The sequence below is a fragment of the Rhea americana genome, unplaced genomic scaffold, assembly GCF_003343005.1.
Source record: "Rhea americana isolate MKP2758 unplaced genomic scaffold, rheAme1 scaffold_251, whole genome shotgun sequence".
Lineage (NCBI taxonomy): Eukaryota > Metazoa > Chordata > Aves > Rheiformes > Rheidae > Rhea > Rhea americana.
In genome coordinates, this window is record NW_028186370.1 from 1,005,454 (window position 1) to 1,014,839 (window position 9,386).

Consider the following 9,386-nt stretch of genomic DNA (forward strand, 5'->3'; position numbering starts at 1 on the left):
CTTAGAGTAAACTTTTCACTAGATTGTATGACATCCTCCTGTAAATAGCACTGCAATGCTTTGTTTAGCAGTGCTCACATCAGGTAAGTTTTTGTGAACAATTAAAATTTAAAAGGGAAAAAACAGGCAAGAAAAAAACTTGTTTCYTGGCTTGTGAGAGGATCTTTATATCTTGTATTTTTTTTTTTAAGGAATTAAAATAACTTGTTTCTGCTTACATGTTAATTAACCATTGTTAATTAGTTTGTACCAGAGTACTGGTCAGTTTCTGTAAGTAAGTGTAATGCTTTTATTTTGTTTTTGCCTTTGGTTTAATACTATGTTCATGGTTCCAGGCACATCAGTATTTTACAAATAGCAGTTAAACATGAGAGCATCCTCTCTCTTTAAGAATTTGCTTAATTTGCTGTCTCCTTTGGAACAGTTTCCCTTGGGAGAAAAAAAGAGTTTTCTAAATTATACATTTCTAAGTAATATTAACAAATTGCTCTAAAAAGTTTTGCTATAAAAGTATTTTGTAAAGTTGATACGTCTGTTTTTACAAAATCAGGACTGGGCTCTTGGAGTTCTGCATGCCAAAATAATTGCTGCCATAACTCTGATGGGTCCCCAGTGGTGGTTGAAAACTGTTATTGAACAGGTAAGAAAGAATTGTCCATGTGAATTACCTGTATAATGCTTTTACATGCATTTTTTTAACACGTTAGAAAATGGACTTCCTGTTGTAATATCAGCACAGCTAGTTTTATAGAATCCTTTTAAATTATGTAATCTAATCCATTAATCTACATTTAACAGTAAAACAAAAATAAACCCCATTCCGAGCCATCCTTACAACTGTTTGCAGCCAAGCTGTGGGTCAGAGATCATTCTCCAGCTGTATTTGCCAGCCATTAGAAATCAGTCTTTTCCATGATTAGTCTAGCTGTGTTGCTACCTCTCAGCTCCTGGTAGTAATTACAGATACTCAAGAATTGTAGAGTCCCAGTCTTCAGCCACAGACCCACAAAGAGGGGCTCTCGTCTGCCCAGCCAAGGCAGATTGTTCTGTTTTCTGTAAGTGTTATTTTAAATGCTAGCATCCACAGGATCCTCTTTAAGCTAGTCTTCAGCAAGTTAACAGAACAAAACAATTCCATGTTACCAACAAAACTCCCTTCTACAGCTTTAATGATCTTTCAGCGACCCTCTTGTATTCCTGCTGCCAAATCCCAACACTATTCCATATTAAGTTTTTCTCCTGAGCACTACTTGCATGATTTTCTGGAACCATCATGACACAGAACATTGCAGAAAGATTTCCCTTCTTAGACTGTGGTCATTGTATTTTTCATCAAGTTAGGAATTCCCTTTGCCTCTGAGGAGAGATGTGTAAAACCTTGTAATGATTCCTGTAAGCATAGAGCATGCCTTTCTTGATTGATCTTTTCTACTTCTAACTTGTTCTTCTTAGGTATATGCAAATGGGATTCGTAACATTGATTTACACTTCATAATTCGTAAACTGGCGGCACCCGTAATCTCTGTTCTGTTACTTTCCCTGTGTGTACCTTACATCCTAGCTTCTGGTGTTGTACCTTTATTAGGTATGTAAACATTTGGAATATTTGTTTATCATCTGATGGTTGTATTTGTGTAAATAAAACTTGAAGTTCTAGGTTATTAGAAAAAGAAACACTATTCTGCCAGTAAATTTAAAAGCTTAGTTATTGCTGTTTTTTTCTTAAACTTCAGGGGTGAGAAATAGAATAGGTTATTCTGAGTGGATGTCTAATAAATTAAAGTGCAGAATAAAAATATGAGACAAAATAATATCTAACAGCAGAAATGTAGGTATCTAATGAGCCTGGGAAATATATGTCTGGTTAGTTATCCTGACAGTCAATTTTTAACTTTATTCTTTTTTTTTTTTTTAAGAGGTATATTAAGCTGAGGATTTCTTTTTTTGACTTCAGCATTTTAGCTTATATTACGGTCCTGCTCTGTTTTGCAGGAGTTACTGCTGAGATGCAAAACCTAGTTCAGCGTCGAATTTATCCTTTTCTGCTCATGGTTGTGGTTTTGATGGGAATCCTTTCCTTCCAAGTCCGCCAGTTCAAGCGCCTTTATGAACATATTAAAAATGACAAGTGAGTATATATTAGGGTTTTAAATTATTTTTCTATTGTAAATTGTGGTAACAGCCTCAGGTTGAGTGAATTCAGATGTTATAGAAACTTAGCACTAAAAGGAAGTGCACTAATAAACACTAGTAAGAAGCTTACTAGACAAACGACTGTCAGAGGCAGTTCTAAGGTGTTTTTGGCAAATGTTTGTTTTGCCTGTTCAGATAAACAAGCATAGGGACAGGCTGTCTTTATAAATGGAAGACTTTTCATTATGTCTCACTTAAATCTTCTCTGCCACAAAAGCAGCTAGTTACACCTTTGTCTCCCTATCTGTAGTCTTGAAGGACAAGTTAATATATTATGTATTTGAAGGTTAAATCTCATGCTGATCTGCTGCTTACAAAAACATATCTTCAGTGTTTTCTGTACTTTTTTAGACCTTTAAAAAAAAAATCAGAAAAGCATTATGTAAAGGTCAGTTGAATGGATGCGCATTGTTCTTACCAAATTTTTGGTCATTTTCTTTGTTTTTCAAAATTATTAGTATTTTTTTTCAGATCAACTGTCTGATGAAAGCACTAATTTTCCCATTGTTTTTCTGGTTATGGTGATTAATTTCAAAGTGTGTATGTATGGTGTTCTTACTACTTATGTTCAGAATGCTTGCCATTCCCAAATCCTGTAAAACAAAGTCTTTTCTTGAAGTTGATCTTGCTTCAGATATTAGTAAGGAACTGTCCCAACGCATGCTGGAGTACATGTGATTTAGTCTTTTAGATTTGAATGCGGCTAACTGATTAAAATACTCAATATGCTTTTTCCCTCCCCTTTAGTTTGGGGAAATCCCCTTTTCAGATTTTTAATCTACTCCCTTCTGTTCATAATATTTATTCTTCATTTTTTAAAAATACATCTGATTATCTGAATTTTCTTAATGTTTTTCTGAAGTTGAAAACACCAAGACATCAGATGTTTAAGAATTTTCAGCAAACATGTCTGCTCAGTTAATCTGTTAAGTACAGAAACTATCATTTGTCATGTTTCTCACACTTCTATATATTTATAGGGCCTTTTTATTACTGCCTTTTATGTCTCTTCCTATGTAGTGTGGGGTACAGGTCTACTACTGTGGGGGTTATTTGGAAAAGTTAATTTTAGACCCTAGCTGCTAGTATTCCTAAGTTTTTCTGTATTGGAAAGAAACAAGTTATTCTGTGTAATATTCATACCCTGAATTACCCTAGAACAGTTTTTCTTTCCACTACTTAAAAGGAGTCTAACCTCAAGCCTAAAATAGACTTTTCTGAATCTTCTCTGTGCCTTCCTTCAATATTAGAAAGGTATTGATAAATTAAAAGTGTGCTTGGGACAAATGTGGAAACTTATAGAATCTAGAAATTAAATTAAAATTATAACCTGAGAAACCCCATTTGATACTTTAGCTCCTTTTACTCTATCGGTTGATTTAAATGCTGTTCCCCCCCACCTTTATAATATGCTGTCGTAATTGTAGCTGGTATTTATCTTGGCAGGTGGATTCTGAGGTAAATGTTAATATCTTTCAGGCAGAATGTAGCTTGAATTGCAACTTGGATTAAGATTTTGAATTGTTTTCTTTTGTAAAATATGTCATGTAAACTGTAAACACAAAGGTATAAAAATATTTGTAAGTGGAAATTACTTTGATATTAAATTATTATTAAAGAAAGTATTGTAACTCTACAAGGATGGTTATCCTTATAGAAAAGAAACTTGTACRTTACAACTTAAGTTAATGGTCAGATTGCAATGAGCAAGTAAACATAGTTATTCTACCCAGTGGAAATTTGTAGTCTAAAATTAGTATGCTTAATTAAGTCTTTCATGTAACAGATCTCAAAAGTTTGAGTGAGTTTTGTGACAGTCAAAATTTGCCAAAATATGTAATAGTTGTTTTGGTCACAGTAAAGAAAGAAAAGGAGTGGCARTGAAGAAATACCTAAAGGAAATAGTAGGTTTCAGATGAGGAATTCATAGCAGTATATGGCTGTTCTGCATAAGTTATTTGGTTTACTTAGAAAATCAGTTAAATGGGTCTTTTGTTGTTTTAGTCTGTATGCATACGTATGCTGTCATCATCATTAAAAATCAGCTTAGCTTAAGGTGGTGCTTTTGTATGCGTACATATATTGTCATTGCTAATGTTGTAGTCTTAAAACATGGTAAGACATTTCCCTGCTAAGGGGCTGGAAATACAAATATTCAAGCAAACAAAATATGCAAGCATTTCATTTTTAAAAAATTCAGATTACACATATCTGAATTGCATGACCCTGGAGTTAAGGCTGTAGACACAAACTTGTAATGCCTGTATTTCATTCTCAGCTCCCTGAAAGTTGGGGGTGGGGGGGAATATAAGGGTTGAAGACAGCCATTTTAAGTGGTTCATATGTAGATTAACAAGTTTTATTGAAATAAAGAAGCTACTCCTGCAATAAAGGCAATACAGTGAATTTATGTTACATTATTGTAGTAACTTTGTTAATTGCTTGCTGTTTTCATAGGTATCTTGTTGGGCAACGACTTGTGAATTATGAACGAAAGTCTGGTAAACAAGGCACATCAACAGCTCCACCTCAGTCTTCGCAAGAATAGAATGGTCATGTTAAGCATCCTGACCTTCCCTTTGCCTTTACGTGTCCTTTTTCATAGACATGTCTTCAATCTTTGGATATCTTTCCCAATAATAATCTCAGCAGTGTTTTTGGCTTCTGTTTGTAGCATCCAGATAGCAGTTAAGGCTCTGTTCCTTTATCTGCATTTTCTGATGTTATCAATGCTGTCTGAGGTCTGTATATGTGTAAATAGAAGTATCCTGACACCCTAAAACCTTGGATTAAAAAGAATGTGCATTGTACATCTTTAAAAAAAGTATATTAATTTATTAAATCTAGCTGTCACTTTATTTTGGACTGCTGTTCTGTTGACAATGTGCCACAAAGCAATAGCGCGAAGAGGCAAGATGTTTTTATAAAATTTGGAGATTACTTTATGGTGTTCATAACAGTTCTTATTACAGTAATATAGTATGATTTTTCTTGAGTAGAAAGGCCACACAAAGAATATGAGAAATAACTGTCTTACAGTAAGCAGTGAAGTGGCTGTGATGAGAATATAATGAACTATGTATCTTGCTGTCAAGTCTTTTTTATTATTTTGTATAACACCAAAGCTGTTGTACATTTTCTATTGCCTGATTGTTTTTCATGTGTCTCGGTTTGTAATATTGTACAGTATCAAGAAATATTTCCTCTTCTGAGAATTCAGACTGTACTTGTTGAGGCTCAGTTGGGTTTTTCTGGTTGTTTTGGGGGTTTTGTGGTTCTGGGAATCGGAAGTTCCTGCACTAAAACAGTAAGTTAAAAACAGACTAAAGCTAGGTATAGAAGTGTTTAAAGATACTGAGGAAAGTTGGACAGATTCACAAATTTTAGCCCATTTCCTATCAAAGGTAGAATTTTTTAGGCCGTCAAGGGACAGGATGAAGCTTGTCTGATGTGTCTGCACTGGAACAAAGAGAGCAGATTGTACGTAATAATTGTGTGACCTGGTCCTTAACTAAAGAGGTAAAAGACTTTTCTTCTGTAAGCTRCCAAAGCTGCAAATTATAGTGAGAATTTTATATTACACAATTATGTTAAACAAGAACAACAAAATCTAATTACTTTCAGACTGAGTCACTGAAATTTTTTTACGGAAGTAATCCTGAAAAAGTTTTTGACCACACACCATGTATTACCTACGGGGAGGGGAAAGGAAATCTATGTATGCTATTAAACAGGAAAGGAAAAGTTAGCTGATTTCTTTTCACACAGTCAAAGAAGAGCCACCAAATCAAGCTAAATAAATTGTGGTATTTCTATATGTAGATACATTTTTTTTCTTTTTTTTTTTATGTAGATGTATTAAAAAAAATACATAGCAGTAACATAAAGCTTTAAGTAGAGTCAAACCACATGCTTAGAATGCAGTACCTTTTCTACGATTATATGGGGGAAATACGAGTATCCATTACAGTAATCAGAAAGCTGATAGAACAATTAACTTGCTACTGAATACATTCTCCTTCAGTATTCTGCACTTACTGTATGTGTGTGCAGATTAATAATGTGAGAATCCGGCATGTGATGGCTGTGATGGTGGTAGTGCATTTTGGTGTCTAGACTCTTACGTTAGTAGGCAATGAGCACGTGCCAAATGCGTAGGAATCAGCGGCAGGAGGATTGGGCTATCACTATCAGAAGGCCAGAAATTACTGTTTTACAGAATTACTATTTTTCTGATAGTTTTGAACTACAAATACTACACTTTGGAGTAATTACTAGGAAATTTCCAGTAAAATGGAGTCATAGCAAAATAGTCCAAACATTTCTCTCACTATTACTGACTAAAGGCTAAGTTGAGAATTCATACCTGATATTTTTGATGCGCATATATTTTGCATTTGAATATTTATAGTGGTGTATATTGTGGGACAAATATTTTTTCCACTAGTTTAAGTTCACTGATAAAGCATTCTTATTTATGCCAAAATTCTGTCCTCTACATATCTTTGGTTTAAAAAGAAGAAAAAAGAAAAAAAGAAAAGCTCCAAAACAGTCTTACCCCTCAGATATTGCCAGCACTATTGTGCTTCATGTAGAATTTGCAGTAGTGCAGTTTCTTGTAACTTTGTGTTTTTATCCAGACAAACTGGTCTTAATATTAAAATTTATTAAGAAAAAGCCTTTGTGCTGTTTCTTACTACTGTTATTTTACAAATCATAACAGAACAAAACTAATTTGGGTCAGTCACGTAAGCTACGTTAAAAGAACTGCAGTTCACATTACATTATTTATGCTTGTTCTTTATTAATGAGAACTGACTTCAAATCAAACTGTTGTACTTGCTTTTGCACTGCTTTACAGATGATGTTCGTTGCTGAAACTGTCTACTCTAAACTTTCAAAAAACCTTATCTCTTGATCTCCTTATTTTTAAGCTTGTCTTGGGAAAGAAGGTGAAGACTGTATAGAACAAGAATGAAGTAATGCTACTACTTTATTTTAGTCTGTATTATTGTGTTGTGTGTTCCCCTCTGGGATAGAAACTTGACAGTAAGCAGGTTAACTCTTTCCTATTAAGACAGCTGACGAGCTCTGTACCAGTGGCTTTCAGCTGTGCTAGAGTAATACAGCATGCAGTGGTCTCATACTTCTCTTCAAGTGGGAATAAGCAGTGTGGCTTTTACCACAGTTTGTGTTAACCTTAGATCTTGGATGGACATCCCCTTTGTGGTGTTGAGTATCTAATGCTGTTTAGCAGTTCTACAAGCCTTTATCAAAAACCTTCAAAACCTTCAGGTGGCTTTGTAGCTATATTTTGCATACTAAGAAAAGAGTTAATTGCAGCATGACTTTGATTGTTCATACTCAAATATTTTGTATTGATTAAAACTCTGCATCTTCTTTCTGCCCCCCCCCCAAAAAAAAAGTGTGTGTATATATATATATATATATATATATATATATATATATATATATATATATATATATATAAAAAACTAATTTCTGGCACTTCCATAGTAAGATGCCAGCTCCATCAAGGATTGCAATGTTAGTATCACTTTTCAGTTGATCACATTATTTCTTTCCTTGCTTTCACCCCCAGCTTCAGCAAAGGTCCTCACAAAAATCTGCACAACAAAGGCAGTATTCTTCAGGCAAGTGTAAAAGTTCTTTGCCTACCAAAAAAAAGAGAAGAGAGAGAGAAAAGACARTGGTGGCTTGATTCTACTGCTTAGCGTGCTGATTAGTATCATTTTGTTTCCTTGATCCTCACGATGTATGCATTGATTTGTCAAGATTGTAAGTTTTTTCTGGCAGAGTCAGTGTTTCTGTTCTGCTTGCTCTGTGAATAGGCCCTGTATGGTCTTAACTGGGGTTCATAGGAGAAATGATGATGCAATGACACAAATAATAAAAACATTAAACAGGCAACTGAATCTTGATAGTGTAATGTAGTTTAGGAAACAAGCTCTGCTGAAACAGATGAGGTAAGTTAGAGTTCTCTTTTATTTTGGTTTTACAATTCTTAATTGTATTCACTGGAACTAAAAAGTTGAATATAAGYAATGTTTCTGTTTTAAATTCTATGTTTAGAAGTTAGCATATTATTTCTAAATTTATGGTGTAATCAAAGTTTACCTAACAGTGGAAGTTGTAGAAGATGGTATTTCCAGCTGCTCAAACATTAGTCCAGATTCAATTTAATGTTTTAAGTACAATATAATACTGAGGGATGGAGCAGTAACAAGATTATTGCACAGCTGTATGTATCAGTTTCTCTGCTCAGATGCTTGCTTGCTGTTATCACTTACCTGTTGAGTAGTGGCTGATGTTAAAGCTGCACAAGCTGTGGGTTTTTTTTGTTGTTGTTTGTTTGTTTTCCCTCCTGTAAGAGAAATTTGACCTATTTGGAGTTGTTCCACATGAGATGGTAGGTCGAGGGGACTGTGCCTTGTTTATGTGATTTGTGCTAATTTACTTGGCTTTCAAGGAGCGATTCAGTTTCTGGAAAACAACTTTAGTTCTACCTAAAGGGAACGGACTTCCTTATTGCTTCCATAAACAACACTGCAAAGCTCAGTATTTRCTTATATTGAATACAGTTTATGTATTGAAACCTAGATAGTGAAGTGTAATCCTGAGTTTCCTTAAACAGCCTATCATTAACCCATGTATAATTAGGAACTGTTATACTGCAAGCCCTTGAAACTGAGCAGTCTCCCTCTGTCACTTACCAGCTGGTATTAATTTTACTCACTGGCTGACTCTAAAGTCATTCCAGTCTTCATTCTTTGTTATGCTGTCTTCATCCTCTTTTTCCTTTTATGCGTCTATGAATTACAGTCCTCTTTAGGTAGATGTTTTAATATAATTACATGAAAAAGGATCTTATTTTTAGCTAAAAATATTAGTTCCCTTAAGTATAAAAAGAAGTGGCTAGCCTTAAAAAGGATTCAGCAGTACCCCCAACATGCCAAACTTAAAACAACATGAGTAATGATGAACTGTCATAGGCAACAAACAGGAGACATGAGCAGAAAATGTCCAGTATACTTGGGTCTGATTATAAAACAGGAGACTATGTAATAAGAATGATTGTAACTTGTGTAACGTTTTTTTCTGTCCATCTCCTCCCATGACTTAAATATGACCCTTGACCAGCCTGGGTCATGTAGTAGAATGAGCAATGTCTG

General features: G+C 34.5%; 1 protein-coding gene across 2 annotated transcripts in view; it reads left to right on the plus strand.

Moving 5' to 3' along the window:
* The window catches only part of MARCHF6 (membrane associated ring-CH-type finger 6), a 55,903-nt gene extending 48,928 nt beyond the window's left edge, over positions 1 to 6,975 (plus strand). For both annotated transcript variants that reach the window (XM_085307067.1, XM_085307068.1), the window contains exons 23-26: positions 551 to 640; positions 1,453 to 1,585; positions 1,993 to 2,128; positions 4,651 to 6,975. In XM_085307067.1, coding sequence (XP_085163193.1) covers positions 551 to 640; positions 1,453 to 1,585; positions 1,993 to 2,128; positions 4,651 to 4,741 — 450 coding nt within the window. In that variant the 3' untranslated portion in view covers positions 4,742 to 6,975. The remainder of the gene's footprint in view (positions 1 to 550; positions 641 to 1,452; positions 1,586 to 1,992; positions 2,129 to 4,650) is intronic.
* Positions 6,976 to 9,386: the final 2,411 nt, after the last annotated feature.